General features: G+C 37.9%; 1 protein-coding gene across 1 annotated transcript in view; it reads left to right on the top strand.

Annotated features, from left to right (window-relative positions):
- LOC145774027 (succinate dehydrogenase [ubiquinone] flavoprotein subunit, mitochondrial-like) overlaps positions 1 to 22,160 on the top strand; it is a 134,603-nt gene that overhangs the window by 98,776 nt on the left and 13,667 nt on the right. The window contains exons 9-11 of the mRNA XM_082585160.1: positions 6,922 to 7,098; positions 8,310 to 8,513; positions 15,593 to 15,784. Coding sequence (XP_082441286.1) covers positions 6,922 to 7,098; positions 8,310 to 8,513; positions 15,593 to 15,784 — 573 coding nt within the window. The remainder of the gene's footprint in view (positions 1 to 6,921; positions 7,099 to 8,309; positions 8,514 to 15,592; positions 15,785 to 22,160) is intronic.

Here is a 22,160-nt window from a genome sequence, read left to right as displayed (position 1 = left end):
CATAGCTTTGCCCAACTACAGATAGGATAGTCTTCAGTTAGTCAGTAACCTATAATGACTAAAAACGAACGAATCATCCGACAACACGGATGGCAAAAGCTTCGGTCGGTCTTACCGAGAAGCGGTTAAGGTTCAGCAAACAGCGAGTGAAGTGCGGGATCTGTTCGAAGGAGCTTTCGAGAGAAGCATTGCCACATCACTTTGGAACTTATCATTTAGGTAAACTTCCGGCTAATAGCATTTAGTAGTCTAACATCGCAAAGCATTCTCAATTTTGAACATGTTTAATTTAATAGTGGTAAGCAAAAGCATGCTTAGTAAAATGCGCCTACTACGTTTTCAGTTTTCAACAATAAAATTTTATAGATAAACCCGTTCAAGTGCATAAGGAACAACGCATCGATAGCCTACATTCTTTTCTCGACGAGACAGTGATGACGTTTCTGAGTTTGCACAAGCAGTTCGGTCGGTGAGCTACCATATGCCGGTCTGCTACTATTCGGTGAGTCCGATTCGGTGAGATCCTAACCTCTAACCCTTAACCCTGACCCCAAACCCCTAACCCTAAAACAGCAATAATAATTAGGCTACGGTACCCGATAATTTAAAAAAAAAATTGAAAATATCCCCCGTTAAGGGATTGGACTCACCGAATCGGACTCACCAACAATCGAAAGATCTGGGCTTCGGTCTGAAGTTGCAATGTTGTATGTAGCCTACAAAGGGGCTTGTTTGTCATCTTGGCACACCTTAAACGCTGTAACATTACGCCGTTGTTTCGTATTATCGTAGTATTGTGTGGTTTTCTTTTATCTGCAGTTCATTTTTCGCTATATCTTCGCTGTGTTTCTTGTTAACTTGCATATTTCACTCCTAACTGTGTTTGCATGCGGTACGTGCCTAACCATTTATGTACTAAGCGAGACTAAAGAGATGCCAAAGGAAAAATTTTCACAGTAGGCTATACGCTAGGTGTAAAGCCTAAGGAATTTTTTCTTTTGCGATTCTCAGTTTCGCGTTTACAACAGTTTTCTTCATGGAGCAAAACAAATAATATACATGTCCGTCTGTCCGGTAGGTACATAACTTAGCGCTTGATACTCCTTTGCAATCACTCAACCAGCGTGCGATTAAAAACTTAAGTAAGTGACTCTGATACCACACAACATGCGGTAATTCGCGGCCAAGCGCTTATAATCTGACTCTTATGACGTCATATTATTATTCGACAAACAGACGCAGAATTTTTGGTCGTTCGACAAGAAAGACAAAATCACAGCCCTGTATACAGCATATACTGTAATTGGTAGACGTGAATGGTGATGGGTAGACTGTGATCTGCCATGAAATCATTGTCAAGGAAATACCAGTAGGGGCGTGAGACCAGAGGGGGGGGGTACCCAAAAAATAGTATATCCAATTTTATTTTGATAGATATACTAAATCTAGGCTGTATACCAAATTTTTGGTCAAAATATTGAAAAACCATTCATTAGGGGCAAAAAATGTGATTTTTGACCCCAGCGAGAGAATTTTTTCATAAAAATTACTTTTGGATATAAAATCTGACACAGTTGAGGCAATCAGTTGATTTAAAAGTGTATTCCTACTCATTTTTCAGCAATGAATCCATTTTTGGTGGTTAAAATTATCTATCTCAAGTAGAAAGTGGCCAAAATTTGATTTTTCTTCTAAAAATACTGAAAAAATACCCCTCGAAAAAAAAATTGTTGTTAAAATTTTCTTGCTGTGCCCCCCACATTCGAATTCCAGTATTTTAAGCCCTCGTGTGGGATGGTCAGAATAAATGCAAATATTTTGGTGCAAGAAAAAGTGAAAAAGCTCTTGAAATGGCCAAATGGTGCCATTTATGGTATTATATACACGCGAGAATTTGAAAATTTGCTTCATTACATAGCACATAATTAACTCACATAATATAAATATGTACACAGTATATTGAGCACAAGGATAGACTATAATCAGTGTTGTGTCCCAGGGGTGAATGTTCTTCCCCAATACATGTGGAAATTCAAAGGTTTGTATTTGACTCTTTGTTTGTTTATTATATTGGTGGGGGGAGATTGAGAGATTAGCAGGGGATTATATCAGGTGTTTTGAGAAGAATATTCACCTCTGATGTGTCCCAATATTTCTATCTTGCCATAATGAATGTTTATTGTTTATGCATATCAGAATCATGTTCATTGTTACTGATATTTAGATCAGCAATTGTGCATGATATTGATACACTTAAAAGGGAGGTTTTGCTTTGTTGAATAGAGCTTCGATATCTTTGGTATTTTTCAAACAGAATTTGTTTGTTCTACCAAAGTCTCACTTTCCTGTAATAATAAGCCTTTTTCCATTTTCATTTGTAAGGATCTGTTCTACATCAACTTTGTCATCAACTGGTTTTTCTGCATGTACCCAGTAAACATTCTTTTCAGAGTCCTTTCTCACAAGATGCTCAATAGTATAATCTTTGGCTGAAAGCATCTCCTTGAAGTATCCAATATACCAAACTACAGTATCTCGTTCCACCATAATGTAGCGCAAAGTTCATTGACTTCAAAAAGAGAAATAAGAGCAGGTTGGTTCGAGATTATTGCCAATGCGTCTTCATTGGTAGGCAATGCTACATGAGCAGATGATATTGCTGTGCCATAGGAACCGCCTAACAGTATGCATAAATTTTCCACCTTTTCTTCAATTGAGATTCTACTTTGGCGGTATAATTCTGGATTAGATGCTCGTTCATGAGGATGAGTGTGAATAAAGAATGCTAGTTCAGTGCATACAATTGATTTAGTATTGTCTGGATGTTGTTGAAGCACAGCCAACAACTCATCTTTGGTTGTGCATGGACCATTCCAGCTCTTGCAGGAAGTGAGAAGTTTTGTGATGTGATCAGTGTGCTTTTGTTTTTTCTCACTTCATGCAATAGCTGGAATGGTCCATGCACAACCAAAGATGAGTTGTTAGCTGTGCTCCAACAACATCCAGACAATACTAAAAGCCCAAGCAGTACAGCTCAACATATTCTGTAGCCATAATACTAGTCAGAACTAAGGTTATCGATCACACTGTTGGGCAACACAGGAAATTGGAATTGGGGATTGATTTGATTTGGACAACTTTCTATGCAGAAACGCTGCGTCCCAATTCCTTTCCAATGATTCCAGAAAAAGATGAAGGGTTGTTTGTTGTCCCATCTAAGTTTGTAAATATATGTCGTAGAGGGAGATCGTTGCAGTGCAGTAAGCATATAACCCACTGCACTGATCTTTTGAGTTGCTCTTTCAGATGACGACGTGCTCCATGTTCATTTCCAGTCATTGCAGCAGTACTATCGCTTCCAACGAGTGCAAGATTGTCATGAAGTTCAGTATCTGCAATTGCCTGCGGCACACTTTTTGCTACAGATAAGCCAGTACCATCCATTGCACATGCAGCAGTATGGATCATATCAATCTGTGTGCTGGTATTTCCTTGACAATGATTTCATGGCATATCACAATCTACCCATCACCAATTACGTCTACCAATTACAGTATATGCTGTATATGTCATGTTTTATGCACCTACACTTTGAACAGGTGTCCAGTTAGTAACCCCCACATCGTGCAGTGAAGTTGTTACTTGCAAGTGTGTGTATACATGACATGAGCACTATTTTGTATTACCAGTCACACGATACAGTACTGTACCGTTAGACCAGTGATTCCCAAACTGTGTGCCGCGGCACACTAGTGTGCCGCCACAGATTCTCGAGTGTGCCGCAAATCTTTTTGGAATTTTGGAAAAGAAAGTTCTTTTAAATATTTAAAATAAGGCAATGTATATGCGACTTAACCCTATCTTAGTACGAGCTGTTTTGTACGCGGAAAGTACGTCACAGGCTATCTTATCTCGGTGCTAATTAATCGCTAATAACGGGACCTATGAAAATCACAGAGCCAAAATATTTTACAAGATAATAGCCATGTGTAATTGTGTATTGTGCGCATAGAAATTAAATTTTTTCCAACAACTTTATTGAAATCAGGAAGTCGGTTTTCATTCTAATTTTCAGAAAATAGCTTCAAAATTTACGTAGCCTAAGTGTGCCGCGAGCGTTTTATAATTATTTTAGTGTGCCATAAGCAAAAAAAGTTTGGAAACCACTGCGTTAGACCATGGTTGTCACTGCTAACATGCTCTCGATTAAACCTTGTATTCTCTACGTCATGTGTACCATATATTATACATACTATGCTGTATATTTATTGCAAATTCAATAAGTAAAATTATCCAAGTCATCTGTAACCTGCAATCCTGCATATGCAGTACAGCATGTGCATTTACCCATTACCTTGAGCTTGCGCTACTGTTTTTGTCCAAAACATGGTAAAATATACGTTTATTGTCTTAACTTTTTTTCTAATGAGATTAAGGCAAAAAGTCCTTTTAGAGCAGATAGAAACATTATGATTTTGCATAATTTGATACCAAACTCATGTTCCTAGCACCAGCAGTTCCAAAGTTACAGCCGATTTGAGAATTTTGGGGGTATTCCCTTATAAAATGGGGGGTAGCACGGCCAATAGGGGGTACTCCCCGAAACCCGAAACCAGTTTTGTTGTTGATTTTTGCCAATTTGTCAGGGATCTAGACCCCTCTTTTTTTGAACTTCAAAAAAAAATTTTTTTTACTCCACTCTACTGCATAGTGTTGTGAAATTTGTGTTGCACAGTAGAAACTCTTGCCTTGTTTAATGTCTTTGGCCAATGCAACTGTCGAGATGACGCTCTAACTCTGTTTACTTGCTTGTTATGTTGAGGTGCTGCTTAAGTTGATAATTTTATTTGTCTAAAGTACAAATTTATTTGTTTGTGTTTATTTAGTGTTTCATTTAGTATGTTAAAGCTAATATAAGCTTGCGTAATAAAGTATGTATTAGTTTACGGCACATATCAACATTTCTGTACAAGATGCTGTGAAGTTATAAGCTTTGTTAAGAGTCGCACACTCAATATCCGTGTTTTTGCAAATTTGTGTGGTTAAATGCAATCCGAGTTTGAAATCGTGATTTTTCTAACGGATAAAATTAAGACTTTATCCACCATTTTCCCAATGAAATCTGGTTTTTGAAATTATCCTATTTGTTAGATTTGCTTAAAAAACTGAGCGAACTTAATTTGTTCTCCCAAGGAGAAAACATCAATGTTGTTTTACATTGAAACGATGCATCAAGCAACTTTCTCTTAAATTTAAGGAACAATCGCTGATCTATCTTCTGACTCCAAGTTGTAAGTTTAATTTTCTAGAAAAAGGCTTCATTCTTTTTGGCTTAACATTAGAGTGATCCATCATTACTTTACAGCTGTTTTCATTGACGCATCTGTGCAAGCAGGTGTTTTCAACATTGACAACAATCAAAGCAAAATACCACACACTTAATATTGATATCGCCTTGAGACCAGCATTACCAAACATTGAGCCAAGGCTGGACTTACTTAGTAGCAAAAAGAAGTCGCACTCATCACACTGAATAAATAATTGAATATGTTGATTTTATGTTTTGCTTCCAGTAGTCTAAACATGTTAAGCAGTAGGCTTCAAATCCCGGAGCTTGTTTTCAGTTTTTCCTTGAATGAAGTCTTTCAATAAAAAACACAAATCTACATTTCACACTTTTTCATCATTTTTACCATTAAGGATTGAAGGGTCATGGAAAGTTTTAAAAGATTAAAAGGGGTCGCGAGCTAAAAGTTTGGGAAGCCAAGTCAATGAAGAACACCGATCTGTATGGTGTCCTGACTTTCCACATAGTCTAGTTTGGTTGTGATCTTGTCTCTTAAATGCAAGGCACATTTTCTCGGAGCATCAATGAAGGGAGTTGCTCCAGACTTTAAGTAAAGATTTTTTTCATCCTTGAAACAGCCAATCCTATCTAAGCATTTTGGAAATTTCTCGCAAGTTGCTTTAGTGATGCTACTTTGTAGAGGAATTCAGCTAGCTTAATTACCACTTCCACCGTGTAGTATTTTATGACGTTCAATCAGTACCGTAACGTAAAAACTAAGATGCAACACAAACATTAACTGGTACGAACTCAACATTGTATTACACAACACAATAATTCTGTACTGTACTGACAATCAATGTTTTTTTATCCATGCACATTGCACAACTATTATCTGACAAGAAAGAAGGCTTAAAAAAAATTAAAGTGGCTATTTTTACTCACTTGTTGCCATGGTTACAAGCGGGTGTTGCCAGAGTTAGGATTAAAGTTAGGAAGGGTTAGAGTTAGTGTTGTATTTTTAGACATATAATAAAAATGAAGTAAGTAAGGTCGCAGTGACAAATAAACTGTCAACATACAAAACGTAGTGATATAATTATAGCCAACCAAGTAGTGCCACTGACAAGAATGTCATTTAAGTAGACTGCGACCTCTGGAAGGTCGTCCATGATCTTCTGAATTACTGGTATGACTACCATGATTTATCTGAACATGCAGCAACCTGACTAAAGGAGGCATTTAGCAAGGTAATTTAACCTACAAATATGCGACCCAAGGCATCATAAAAACGATGCTGTTTTATGTAATAATAGGCTAGGAGAGAAATGAAACTTTCCAAATCAGCAAATGCAGGAATGCATTAATAAAGGTTGGCAACCAGCAGGCTAGATTACAAGTAGAGCTAAATTGGAAGAAAAATTCCCTTTGATATGCTATTGTATATAAAATGCCACCACAACTGTTGGGACTTTCTCGGCACAGAATTTATGTTTACTAAGGTTTTCTTAATTGGAAAGTTTCTCATACAACTTTGTCTTTGTACGCTTCAGTTCTTCTAAAGAAATGATCCTTGACAGAAGCACAACCATTTAGGTTGAAGATTATTGTTTCAACAGCAGGCGTTTTTCTAGGATCATGTTTTTCTTCAACTCCATCACCTTCCTCCGCAACAACTTGCTACAAGGTTACCAGGAATATCAGAAACTGCTCAGATATTTGCCGGTGTGGACGTTACTCGTGAGCCTATTCCCGTCCTTCCCACTGTCCACTATAACATGGGAGGAGTACCAACCAACTTCAAAGGGCAGGTGAGCATTGCTAGTTAATGTTTAAAAGCTTCAAAGTAACTTTCTATTAACTTGGAAGCATAAGCTAGGGATGCCACCGATGTCGTCCCTTGAGAGCAGTGTTGCTAGATGTTAAACTTGTTCATTTCAATGTAAGTGAAAATTAGGGTTGTTTGAATCGAAATTTTTCAAGACGAAACCAAATTTTTGCAACCTTTTCCTTTTTTTTTTAGCGAACATCTGAAAAAAGACAATTAGCCTAGAAATTAATTTTTATTTTAAAATGTAATTAAATAAAAGCAGAGACTTTTAAAAATGGTAGCCTACCAAATTGATTGTTTTCTTTGTTTGTTCATCAACTAATCCCACAAGTTGTACCAAACTGAAAGAATAACGTACGGTAACTAACACCAGAATAAATGTTGTAAATGTAACAGCCTACTTTCGCAATTCTGCGTTTGGGCCTACACTTCAGCAAAAAAAGCGTATTTCCAGCAAATATCAAATTTTTTCAGCAGCGTTATTCATAGTCACTCACTGGGAACGACATGGGCATTGACGCTTGACCTGAAATCTATCACCATTGCATATGAAGCTTTTTCTGGTGTCGTAAATGTTTGCGCGTCTCGATGTATGAGGGGACGACATCGTCGCAATATGCAACCCTTGCCAACGTGCAAACTGGAGGCCGATGCAATTTCGATTTTGAACTGTAAGCTTTATTTACTTTGTGTCCCTTTGAAATAATAGTTTGGAGAACCCAGATTGCCATGGTGTGATCACTGAATTTCAGCAAAACTTCTAATTTTACTGTAAAAATGACAAATCTTTTTCTAATACCAGTGTATCCAGACTCTTGGATTTCCAGCACAAGTTCCAAAAGTCTAGTCCATCACCTGTATGGTAACAATAGCACAAAAGTAGCTCAATGCCACACAAAGTATACACAGAAACTATATTTATTAGCTACCACTCAATCTATTAAGTTACAGGCCTACTAACGATATTGGCTACTAACAGATCGGCCTCCAGTCAAATTTGAAGGTGCATGTTAGCATGGCCTGTGTATAAGGTCATTATGTTTGGAATCGATGATGTCATCAAATTTAAAAGCAAAGGACAAAAAAATTTTGCTGTGATGCCGTTAGCTTTTCTTTCTTTTTTTGTTCAATAAAGTATTTTTTACATTTTTTATCCTTTTCAAGAAACTGTTCTTTACTATCCAAACCTAGGTAATTAGTCACGACGTCAAAACGGGTAAAGACATTGTTGTGCCTGGACTGTATTCATGTGGTGAGGCGGCTTGTGCAAGCGTTCATGGTGCCAACAGGCTTGGAGCAAACTCTTTGCTTGATTTGGTTGTATTTGGTCGGGCATGTGCACTTGTGATTGCCGAGGAAAATCAACCAGGAGATGACATTGGACCTCTTAGTCATGTAAGTTTTGATGACTGGAGAAAATTACTACAGGTTTCCCCAATAGCAAACATACATGACTAATTGACCATCATAAATTATCATGCTTGTTGTGAAGTTGTTGTTTATTATTAAAGGAGGTTTTTGGCACTTCACTTGCAAACAATGGCACTTGCAAGGCGATATATTGAATTGATGACAAAAGCATTTGTTTTGGCTGCCATAAAAAAGTTAGGCCTAGATGATTGATTTGTAACTCCAATGATTAATCTGACTTTTTAAATTAATGTTGCAAATACAGTTATATAAATAAAGTATATTTACATAATTTGGAGACCTTGTTCTTTTAGACATTGGTCATGAGTGGATTTTTTTTTTTAAATGCATTTTTTTTGCAGTTATGAGTTTATTAATGTTTTCCTGAAAGGTGACCTTTTGTGTGTATAGAATGCATGTAGGAAAGTGGCTTATTTGGACACTGGTTCCATGTCTTCAGTTGCTATAGGTTTGGATTTACAGAAATTTTACCAGTGTAGTTAACAGTTGTTGTTTTTGCATAGGTGTTTTTTTTCTCTTTGTTTTTTTTTTTCATACTACTTTTGCAGGGCATGATATTTTTTGATGTTTGAATAAAACTCCAGGAATTCACCTTTTTGTTGACATTTTTATGGAACTTATGCTTATCTTGTTTTCAATGTAATGCGAATGCTTTACATTTGTCACATTAAAAACACGGGGAGCAGCTGACTCGATGACTAATATAGTCTTTCGCTGCTTTCTGTCTGGTGTTGAATATATTTGTACCGGTTTATATTTGAACCGTATACGGACGAAATCGGTTAATAGTATACTGCATAAACGTATCAATCGTTTATTTGAATCAAAACCTGAAATCCCAAACCAAATCCAATCTGATGTTAAGTTAAAACATAGATTAAGCGCATACCGCTTAAAAGAATAAGTTGGATAAAAGCATCAGGATTTGCTTCTAGTTTGCATACTTCATTCATTTAATCGTATAATTATACCCGTTAGCGAAAAGAGAATGTCTCTTTTTTCTTCACATTATTGTCTGCAATGTTCAAAGGCGAAATGAAGCAAAGGTGAGACAGACGCGTCGCATGCGCTCAAAACAAAGAGAAGTGTCTCTAATCCCAGCCATGATCTTATGTGCTAGACATCGCACTACAAAGAACCAATTTTCGCACAGCTGGGCGTCATCAAAACAGAAGCGCACACAAAAGGAATAATCACACTTAAGAAGTTTAAATGTTTTTGATGTCATCCGTCGGCAACTGGCCTTCCAAGGAATGGACATGGACAAATTATTTCGGCTTAAGAGGGAAGTGTTGGAAAGCATGTCCAAAAGTTTTCGGCTTAAGAGGGAAGTGTTGGAAAGCATGTCCAAAAATTTTTACCAGAAAACTTTGAAGAATTCTTTTTAAATTGCTGAAAAAAGAAGCCTACTGTTGTGAAATGCAGTGCATAATTTCATTTGTGCAGTTTCGTTCAGTTAAAGAACATTGCAATATAATTATTTTACCAGACAGCGTAAAAGACTTGAAAAAAAGTTTGCGATTTCAAGACAATGTGTGTGAGCCGTGTTTTTCTATCATACCACTATTTTCCTAGGCCACGTTCCATACTCAAAACTACACAGCTGATACGAGCACGCTTGAATCAAAAACTTCAACGGTCAAAGTTCGCGTTGTGATGTCACAGAGATCGGTGAGATGAAAACAAGTCCGATGGCGGCAGTTTGCAGAAAAATGCTTTGATCGTACATGCTCAGCCAAGTCAGCAAGCTGGTCTTTTTTACATTGTTTCAACGTCTGTAGATGATAAATCAATGTAAAAAGGACCAGTTTTGCTGGGTGGAACATACAGACTAGTACGTAACGCAGAACTAGTAAACTCTTTAAAGTTTAACCAGAATTGTAAACAGTTGTAGGAAGCATCAGTTGTAATGTGCGTTGCAGCCTAGTCAGCACAGACATCTTCCCAACAATTACGCCCATTCACAATAAATCTTTTTTTTTTAGTAAATTGGTTAAACAAATCAATCGTATAACCGTATCAAAACGTCTGGCAAATAGGTGATTCGATTAACCGATTTCGTCTGTACTATTTTTTGCAGCAGACAAAATAAAAGGTTTCTACCTCTGTAATAAGTGCATGTTTCCCACAAAAAAAGTAATTGGCTGGGCATCCTGTAAATCAGTAATTCCTAAACCTTTTCTTTTTCGTATTGTTTTCTGCTTGCCTGCATTGTTCCATACCACCTATGTCTTCTTGCTGTCTTGATTTGTAGTCATTCGATTAATTGCTTGACTCAATTACTAGGGAACACCACTAAGAGGTCGACAACATGATCTCTCCTTGTATCTCCAAATGCTCAAAATTATGCCTTAAAAGCAGCACTCCTGTAGGTCTTTCAGAGCATGTCTTCATTTTTTTTTAAATTGAGAACACACAAATTCACCGTTGTCCTCTTTTTAATTATTAGGTCTATCTTTCACGCAATACCTGTTTTGTACATGTGGACGTTTTCATCTATAAGTGTCTCGTCCTTTTTGTCAAAAAGATTTTTCTCAACCAAGTATCCATTGAATAACCTCATTAATTATTTGCCTTCTATATTGGGACAACAAGTCTTCTATATTGTCACTAATAAATCAGACTTGAAAAGAAATATCTCATACTTCCTTTCAGGTGTGGAATTATGTCGCCTCATTCCTAAAAACGGAAGTTTCTTATTCATTTGCCATGCCTTGCTACATTGCTACAGCATGTCCTCACAGGAAAACATTAAAAATGACATCAAGTTATACCTACATAATAATAATAATGTTAGTTTTTGTATAGCGCTGTATCCATCGCAGAATGCGTTGCTCCTCAGCGCTTTACAAAGCAGACAGGAAAGATTTATTTATCGAGCAGATTGAACAATTCAAACGAACTTTATGGTGGATGAGCACATAAATTACTCTGGATTGGAAGTTAAGAACCACTGACCTAGATAACAGAAGTCTATCGCCATTCCAATGCCACAGCAGAAATCTTCATTGTGGCCCTCTACCAAATTACCTTTTTATGACATTTCCCACAAACAAAGCGCGTTATCAGTCTTGTAGCTATCTTTGTATAAGCACATACTAAATGTGTTCATTTTCTACACTCCGTCCATAGAATTCCTTATCACAGTCTTACCACTTGCTGCACTGGGATCCATTGGTGTCGATTACATGGTCTGAAACCGAGGGGGGTGAAATATGTCTTGCCCCCTCTGATTTTTGTTATATTATAAAAAAGCATTACTGACTTTGTCAGAAAACAGAAAACACTGTTTACGTGAATGCACAAGTATCACAATATGCGTACTCCTGCGGCAGGCTACATTTTTTGTTCTAAAATAGTTGAATTATTTTATTGTGTATTTGTGTAACTCACCGATAGTAACCTTCAGTTATGCAATCTTTTATTGTAAAATACTTTTTACTGAACTTTTATCGGGAATATTCTGGTCGGTGTGTGGAGACTTTATCTTGTTTGTGAAAAAGGATTGTCAATGTGAGTGGAAAGAAAAATGTTTCACCTATAAGCACGAGTGGAGAAAGAAGTTTAAAATACGAATGCAAGTGGAGAAATGTTGGTTGATGGAAGCCGGCGACCAAACAAGGCCTAATCGCGCAGTAGTTTTGGCCATTTAACAACTTTTCGGCGACCACGGACGCCAGGAGCTTAGAGGCCTGCATTTAAGCAATGCATGTCAAGGATGGCTCTCCAATTCCATTCAAATGGTGTTACTCTTTGGGTGTACATTTGAACAACGCACCTCAAGGACAGAAGTTAAACCCGTCGCAACAGGTTTGGATCTAGTTAGGGACTTTATTATATACAACAGGATTTCACAGGCATGTAGAAACTGATTGAAGTCCTGCAACAGCAAATTTTCAACCAAGAACACCAGATGAAGGAGCAAGTTGCCAAACAAGAACATCATCAAGAACGAAAACAGCGTCACCAAGATCAAACAAAGCTACTATTGCAGGGATTCCCAACCTTTTTATGTTCTCGTACCGCTTGGATGCTCTGTACTGCATACCACTTTCTGCACAACATACCACTTCTTGCACAACAACTAATTTGATCAAATCATATTTTATTCAGAAGAATAATATTGGCGTACTAAATTAACACTAAAGCACCACAACTAAATTTAATGAGATTTTTGTTTACTGTTCACCAATTGGGCAATGCGCAGTGTTAATTTGCTAACAGCGCAACGTAAGTCATTTCCGGGCGCACCTAGTCGGTTTCAATTTTTTGACTTGATGTTCATCATGACTGAAAATCCCTGCTCGTATTCCCACGTGGAAGGGAAAAGCAGTAGCTGTGGAACAGCATTCGTAGCTAGCGTTGAATATGAAGAGGTCATACTGAGCCAGAAGTTTATTGGAGAACATTCCTTGTAACTGTTATTGACCATTTTATTTCGATCTTTTTTTAGCTTATAACTAGCATTATTACGCTGTTTTTAGCTTATGCTATAAAACATTCTTTTTTCGGAATGGCCCATTTCGGCGAGTCCGATTCGGCTAGTCCGATTCGGCTAGTCCGATTTGGGAGAGCCTTTTTCGGCAAGTTCCCCATTTCGGCTAGTTTTTGAAATTTTTAAAGGAAATTATCAGGCAATTTTTGAAAGGTTATCATTGTCGTTTTTACATCGTTTTATTGTCGCTAAACGTTGAAATCGTGCAGAAAAAAATAAAATGTTTAAACTATTAAATTAAACTTCGTCATGTTTATGTCATTTGTTTATGTCTATAAGTTAGTACTTTTAAATAGTTAAAATGATTACTTTGGATCAACAAATGTGTGGACACTGTGGACAGCTTAGCTTGGATTGAAAGGAAATTATTGGGAACCGTAGCCTAGTTATTGCAACAAGCAAAACTTTGTTCCAAGAACCTAGTTAGCATAACAGTTCATTTTTACATTGTAGTAACAGAATGAAAGTAAGCCTAACTGTTCATTTTACATTGTATTAACAGAATGAAAAGGCTAGCCAAACGTGTGGTCTACAGCTTGGATTGAAAGGAAATTATCGGGTACCGTAACCTAGTTATGCCGACCAGCAGAAATTGCCGTTTTCACATCATTTTAACGTCGCTAAACGTTGAAATGGTATAGAGAAGAGAACTTTTGCTGGCTAGGATACGTTGAGACTGAAAAATATTCACAGAAGCCCTTCGAATTGTTCCAAAAACCTAGTTAGGCTAACAGTTCATTTTTACATTGATGCGATGTCTGAATATTCAATACTATTCAATCGTTGGGTTTGCAGAAGGCGTCGTTGGATTTTTCAAAAACTCGCCGAATAGGGCACTCGCCGAATAGTTGCAGACCCGTCTTTTTATGCTTTAATATCCTTGCAGTAATGGCAATATGAACGGTCAGGGTAGATTCCGCCCAAGCAAGTGATCAGGTTAAATTCCGTTGGTCAGAAATTTTGGTATTTCCTTCTGGGTTACGAGATATTACTACAAAATCACATTTCCTTGTTTTCGTTACCTGTCAAATCGAATAGATGTATGAATGTCGTGCTTTGTAATGAAATGCGGTGGCGACTGGTGGGTTGTGGAAGTAGGGGTGCTGCGGGCGGGCACAGCCCGGTCGCGGGTTTGCCGAAGGCGAATGAAACGGCGAATCGAACTTGACTTTCTATTTAGGCGGCTAACATGGCTGGTCTGGGGAGCATTTCCGGGTACCGGCAGTCATAATGTTTGCCGTCTTTTTAGCATGTTATGTGCTAGCCACACAATTAGCAACAAATTTTACTACTTCCCGTTTGTGTATACAGTATTGAACTTTACAACTTTATTTATCAGGAAAACGCTTGGTCAGTGGTCAGTAACTGTGGTGCCAATAATTAACGTCTGCAATTTTTAATGTGCATTGTACGATAAATGCTTATCCCTTTGGGACTTAAACAGGAAATCTCAATTAAATCTTACCAGAACAAATGCCACACCGTGTTTGTAACAAAACTTCGTATGAGGAAATGGAATACTATAATTAACAAGGCAAGCAATTTCGTGCCTGTTGTTTTGCCTTTGCCTTTTTCGTTGAAGTGTTTTACTTTACCACACGCGCGCAATGCGCATACAACGTACACACCGCCGCTGTTGGCCCATGAGCTGATGAATGCGGTAACTTAAAAGCGATAAAAGCATCGAGTTCCTTTCTGATAAAAGTTAAAACTGTATTGATGAAGTTTGAAGCAGTTTCCTACCAAGTGCAGTAGATTACTCTGTCCTACTTTTAAAGCTTAAAAAAACAAAATAATAAGCCACATTACCACAATAATGTGGCCAAACGCAAAAACAGTTGGCAGAGCTTTTGAAGCAGTTCCAGCCAGTTGTGGCCACTGACAAACGACAGACATTGAGCGCTCGTACTTTGATGGATAAACTTACTGCCTCATTAATGATTTTCGGTAAGTCTTGGCAATCACAAAGGATTGAAGTGGCACTGTAATTTAATGTTGACATAAAAGAGCAAAACTATTTTATTGCTTTGAAGTTTTGCTTTTCTGTTACCAGTGGCCAACACGACCGATCTGAAGTTGGCTTCCAGAGACCACTGAAAAGTTTCCCCTCAGGGAATATATCTGTTGCATCACACATTCTTGCTTTGTAGAAACTACACAACAAAATGGAGCTTTGTAAATCTAGCAAAAATGTAGAAGTAGCACGATTGTGCTGAGCCAGCATTTTGAATGTAAGCAATCAGTCGGCTAGAAAGTTTGCCCCCCCCCGGCAATTTTCAAAACCCGGCGCCTGTGGTGCTACCTTCTCTTTTGAAACTGGTACCAACCTATGCAGTCCCCTAGGTTGTGTATGATTAGGTTAATTCAACTGTAGTTTGTTTGATTGCCTATTTCATCAGAATATGGAAATGTTTTTCCAAGATAAAACAATGTATTCTAAACGAATCCTAGCATCTTTCAAAGGTCAATTTTCATTGTTGTTGAAGGATGTCATGTCTGTACGAGTGTACGTACGGTGGTGGTCTAGATGCTATTTTACTTATTGCAGAATGCTGGTGAAAAATCGGTTGCAAATATGGACAAAGTTCGATATGCTGAAGGTTCAACGCCAACAGCCGACCTGCGGTTGCAGATGCAGCAAACCATGCAGAACAATGCTGCTGTGTTTCGTACTGGGCCAGTCTTAAAGGAAGGAGTCAAGAAAATCAATGATATTTTCAAACAAATGAGCGATCTTAAGGTACTGACCATTAAAACGAATGTACTAAGTAATGTTCAACACTAGAACAAAAAACATAATAGAATTGATGAAATCAGCGTCAATGTTTTTTAAGAATTGGTTTATTTATCTATTGATAGATATACTATACTTTTCTTGATGAGAAGAAGTTGTATGGCAACAAAACATTGTGGTTTGTACCATTGTTACTGACTGCAAATGCAAGCAATAGACTTTGGTTTTGACACGCTTCTCAACACATGTTGCTGACAATGAGCCAACATTTTAGTAAATCTGAAGTTCTGTGGTGGTTTTGAAGATTTGTGTTGATTCTTGGTCTCCTTAGGGCTTTGTCCCAGAGTCTGTAGTATAATTTTGGTAGAGAGATAGCATTGTATAACAAATATAGAGAAGTACTATCACTAAGAAAAAAGACAAAACTGAGATCAAAACTAAACTTTAGTATTTTTTTCATCTTTGTTCAGCAATATGCTACCGGTATTCATGTCATGTACAGTTTTTGAGTTGTTCAGATGCTTGATAAAGGCTAACATGTGTAACGTTTGCAATTTTTAGTTTATTTTTGTACTGTATAAGTGTATATTATGCTAAATGCTGTGCCGTTGCTTGGTTTTATCTGTTTATGGTTTGCCATAGTCTGTAATTATGTTTCCCTTACTAACCACACCAGACATTTCCTTCCTCGTAGCACTACAAACCTCAGCTGACCGAGGGGGGTCTGAATTGGGACGGAATGGCCTGTTTTGGTGAGTCCGATTCGGTGAGTCCGATCCCTTAACGGGGGATTTTTTTAACTTTTTTTTTTTAGTTATTGGGTACCGTAGCCTAATTATCATTGCCGTTTTAGGGTTAGGGGTTAGAGGTTAGGAACTCACCGAATCGGACTCACCGAATAGTACTAGACCCGAATTGGGAACCATTGTAGGCATAGTTTAGTCACTGTATTGTATTAGGTGCAAGTGTCTTATGGTCGAATAGCCTTCCTGGTGCCAACTGAAATATGCCAGAATGGATATTCCATATCTATAAGCAGTATGCCATATCAATAAGCAGCTTACATGGAAGGATTCTCCAGCAGCAATCACCTGTAGGCCTCCACGTTGGGTAAATCTTGGAAAAGATGAAGGAATACCAGCAACCCATATTTATGGCACTTATTGATAGTGCGAAGGCATTTAATCAAGCATTCATCAAGCACTCCTCTGTTTTTAATGCAATTGAGACTCATAGTGTATAGCCTATCAGGTAAAATAGTTAACAACATAAAAAATACATGCACAAATCAGAACAGAGAAGTTAGGTGATAAAATAAAGATTTGGAAAGGGGTGCGTCAGGTGACACTCTTTCACTTGTTATGTCTACAGCTGCAGTTGAAGAGATATTTTAGAGCAGTGGTTCCCAACCTTTTTGTTGTCACGGACCCCTTTAGACAAATTATTAATTCTGCGGACCCCTACCTAAATTTTGCCTGAAACTCAAACAGTTGCTCAAATAAGAAAATGAATGAATTGTTCAAGAAATGTCAGCAGTATTTGAATATTAAGGTGACCCAAAGTGCCATGCCGAAAATTTTTCAACATAAGCAAATTTAATGAGAGAAATGAGGGTCAGTCCATGCCAAACGTCCTGGACCCTCCAGTTTGACCCTCTCCAAATTTGCTGAAAATTGGACAAAAGGTGGTATAACTTGATTGAGGTAAAAATTGAAATTTTTAGCTCAAAATCTATTGTACTTTTCAAATTATGACATTTTTAAATTGGGTACACCCCTGCGCTGATGAGCGCTCTGTCATTTTCGGCCATTTTTAAACAAGCATATATCTCTCATTGCTAATTTAATCTAGTTCATTTCTGGCAAAATGAGACACTTGTAGGTATGTTACATGCAGGTTGCAGGGGTGTTCAATTTCGATTATTTGAATATTCGAAATTCAATTTGTTTTCGATTTCCGAATTTCGATTTCGAATGTCACAACTATTCACCAAACTGTATAATGAGATTTTATTGAAAGAAACGACATGAAAATTCGCTAGAAAACGCGAAAAAAAGCCATGAAAATTTGCGAAAAAAGAGCACAAAATAACGTCTACAGCTCCAGGCCCATGTTGGTGTTTATGAACACAAGCTGATCGACATCGTCAGCCGTCAGTCGGGATCTCAGCTTCGTGAAGGTCAGGCCAGTTTTTGAAAACGATCGCTCCGCTGGAGCCGAGGTCGCTGGGATCCCAAACACTTCAAGTTCATTTTCACATCGAGTATGTTTGCGAGCGCATAAAGCTAAACGCACGCTCCGTCTACGTAAGCAAATTATGTTGTTTTGGGTGCATTCAACATCTGATGGCATTGAATCGACACAAAATGGTCGATTTTTGCTGTCCCAGACAACAAAATCAGTCATTTTTACATTGATTCAACGTCTGCAGACATTAATTCAATGTAAAAATGACAGATTTTGTTGTCTGGTGTTGGATTGTAGCATCGCAACTCGTTTATAGTGATTATTTATCGCGAAGCTGTTGCGGTTTGCATTCAAAAAGTGTTTTCCTGCTGTCGATCGCTAGGGTTTTATGTATCAATATTCAATACAGCATAAAAAGTTGCCCCTACACAGAAATATGCGTGGGGGCCTGGCACTCACGCAGGCCCATAGCCAGCCGGGGGCCAGGGGGCCTCGCCCCCCCTGAAAAAAATTTCGCCCCCCCCTTGGCAAAATCTCAACATTTTCAAGCAACAGCTACAATTATAATGATTTTGCTCATTTAAATTTCCCCCCCCCCATAAAAAAAAGTTGCCTCCCCTTGCTCTGCGGTCTGGCTACGGCCCTGCCCCCACGGCTTAGGCGCCTATGGATTCGGTAAAATATAGATAAAACTGCAACAAAGCTCAGCCTACACTTTCTGCTATTGCACAACCTAGCTATCTTCATTCTTGAGAGAAATTTGTGAACTTTGGCATTAAAAATGTCAACCTGTCATCCCTGGTGCAGGACTGGCCGTTGGACCCGCGAGAACGTGTGATAGTCACGTGATCGACGATGCGCATGCGTCGAAGTCATTTTTCGCTTGCAAAATGCGACAAGACAGATTTCGCGCCACTCGCATTACTTTCAACCGCGTTCAGCCGAAAGGGCTGCTATAATTTCGAATATGTCCGATACGAAAAACGAATTTCGAATATCACCTTAATCAAATCGAAAATCGAAATTGAACACCCCTAGATAAATCCAGTTTCAAAATTATATTGTCTAAAAGCATTTTGAAAATATGGAGGCCCAAAGTGTCCCCATTTTGATGCGAAGACAAATTTGGACAATATTAAAAAAGCTGTAGCTTCCATACAAAACATAGCATTGCTCTCAAATTTATTCTGGAGGCTCCCCTCCTGCTGGATTGCAACTACATTGAATTTGGAAGGAAACACTGCTTTCATTAAAAAGTTATTTCACGTCAAAATATGGACCGGCAGCAAATTTTGCTAAAATGCGCCATCTTGTGGTGAAAAAATGACCCCGTCAGACACGGTTTTAAAAAAAAAAAAAAAATTCATCTCAAAGAGATTTTCATAAGGAACTCATCTTCTGAGTTTCAACTTTGTTCCGCAACTATTAAGGGGTGAGATGCAGTGATGTTTAACCCCTCTTAATATCCATTTCAAGCAGTGAGAAAAACATCAACATTAACTTTTAAGTTAGCCAATTGCACTTGTTGTATCATAAATGACATAAACACCTATAGCACATTGTACAAAGGAAGCAAAGAACATTCAACCTAAAATGACTGGTTGCCTTATTAGGCTTATAGGCTACTGGAATTTGACTTTCTTGAAAGTGTAAAACTTGTAAATGTTTTTTTCATGTAACTTTTCCTCCATGTTTGGGTTTTCACAACTTTTAATATAAAGCATTTACAAAGCTGAAATTTGCTATTCTGAGTAAGAAGCAGCCCTAGTTTTCATATCTACCATCAAAATTGCTAATTTCAAATTAGTTTTAGAGATAGAATGTTTCAAAAATTGAAATTGTTTACATTTGAAATTTTTTTAGCAATTTTTGATGCGTTACATATATGCAAAAGAACGACAATTTCACTATGGTAACAAACGTTGAAAAGACCTAAGGTGAAACGCAGGGCGCTACACAAGCTTCCTACATTTAGACTTCCCAGTAGTACCCCTGACCTTTTAACAGCAATGTCAGACAACCCAGAGATTCTTCGCACCCTTGCCCATTTAAAGGCTGCCGGGGACTGGGAGCCATTCCTTTTTTAACACTCATCATTAGCATTTTTTGGTGCATGTTTTTCTACAGGGAGCATGCCTTTGCTTACCCCAACCTCCATTTAATGACCGGAGTGGTCTTGATGACCGGATGCCTCTGCACGACAACTGACGAGTTCGGCCAATCCGGGTTTGACTTATTAAGTTTTCCTTCTTGAATGATGTTGCCACTGTAGCCGTTGTAGCATGTAGCTATCCTCCGCCAACCTGCCTGGCAGGGACATCAATGTCAGAAGTGAGAGCCAGAACTACCAGCGGGACCTGTTCCAGTGCCAACGGGCCCTGTTCCAGTGCCAACGGGCCCAGACCTGGAGTAAGGTGCTACCTCTTCTCATGACATCGAGGATGCAGTTTAATGTCATACTTAAGACAAACCAAAAACCGTAAACCATACAAACCATATTGACTTATTCTTGATATTGGATTTGACTGCTTATACCACATATTGATCAATGGACACTTTGTTCCATTGAACTTCAAAGTCGAAGCTTACTGGTATTTATTTTTCATATACCAAACCACCTGTGATGATCGATACTGATCTATAAAAAAAGATTTTTTTTTTTGCTGTTTGGACATTGAAAACTGATTCACTGTAATTTTGTGGTGCTGATCCGAATCTGAACTCAGAAAAATTACACCACATGTCATAGATTTTATTGAAATTTGGCATACTTGTAGATGTCAAAGAAATATGAAGAATGCAAAAAAACTTTTGAATTTTTTAAAATATTAGTGGAGCTATGATCATTAGAAAAACCGTCATTTTTGCCTGTTCCGCTTCTGTGATTTTGCCCAATTTCTTTTCATATTTCTAATTTCTTAACCTATGATCATACAATCATCATCATAATCCATCGTCGGTTTGTTCCCCACTAGTGGGGGTGGCCGATTGTTTCCGCGCAGCAATTGTTTTAATCCCTTTTCTCCATTTCACCCTGTCCCTTGCATCTTCCTCCTTCAGTCCGACTTTTTTAAATTCATCCTTCACTTGTTGTTGCCACGTTCTTTTTGGACGACCGCGTTTCCTCTTCCCATCCACCTTTAGATCTAGTGCCTTTCTAAGAAAACTTCCTTCCTCCTTCCTTATCACATGTCTATACCATCTTACTCCATTTGCCCTTGCCAGTTGATCTATGGTCTCTCTCATCTCTAGCATATCCAACAATTCTTCAGTCCTTTTTTCCCTTCTCGTTTTCACCCCACACATTGCTCTCACCATTGACCTTTCCGTTCTTCTCAGGATTGCCAGTTCACTCTCTCTCAATACCCATGTCTCTCTACCATATAGCATTGCAGGCCGCACACAGCTCCGATATACTTTTCCTTTCATGCTTAGTGAAAATTTTCTGCCATGCAACATTTCCCCACATTAATTTCTTAACCTATGATCATACAAAATGGTTGAAAATTGCTAGACACACATTTTAAGACCGAAGGAATCCAAAAATATAGATTAAAACGTAGCCAGAGAAATGCTTGATGCGATTATGACACTAAACCTCAGCATGTCATCTCAGCCTAGCGTCAACCTCAGCCTAAACCTCAGCATGTCATCAGCATTACCAGTATTCAATTCATTCATCAGCTACATAACAATTGTCATGGCTAACAATATGTAAATTGTTATGTCATGAACAAACAATATGTAAATTGTGATGTCATAACCAAAAATCTTGAACAATGAGTGTGAAAAAGCACAAAATTTGCAAATCAGAAAACTCAGCTTTTATCATAGTAGTTATCAAAATTAATTCATATTTTTTATCTGACATGAAAGAGTATTGGTATAAGCATAAAACATGTGAATTTCAGTTCTTAAGTTTTATACCCATTTTTTTTTATAGGCCCTCAAAGTTTGGCCTCTGAAAACTGCATGTATCAAATTGAAACCTATATAATCGCATCAGGCATTTCTCTGTCAACTTTTTAATCTAGATTTTTGGATTCCTTGGGTCTTAAAATGTCTGTCTAGCAATTTTCAGCCATTTTGTATGATCATAGGTTAAGAAATTATAAATATAAGAAATTGGGCAAAATCACTGAAGCGGAACAAGCAAAAATGGCCATTTTTCTAATGACCATAACTCTACTGATAT

This window comes from Aplidium turbinatum, chromosome 7 (assembly GCF_918807975.1).
Source record: "Aplidium turbinatum chromosome 7, kaAplTurb1.1, whole genome shotgun sequence".
NCBI lineage: Eukaryota > Metazoa > Chordata > Ascidiacea > Aplousobranchia > Polyclinidae > Aplidium > Aplidium turbinatum.
Note: the sequence above shows the minus strand (reverse complement) of the source record. Positions and strands in the feature narration are given on the sequence as shown.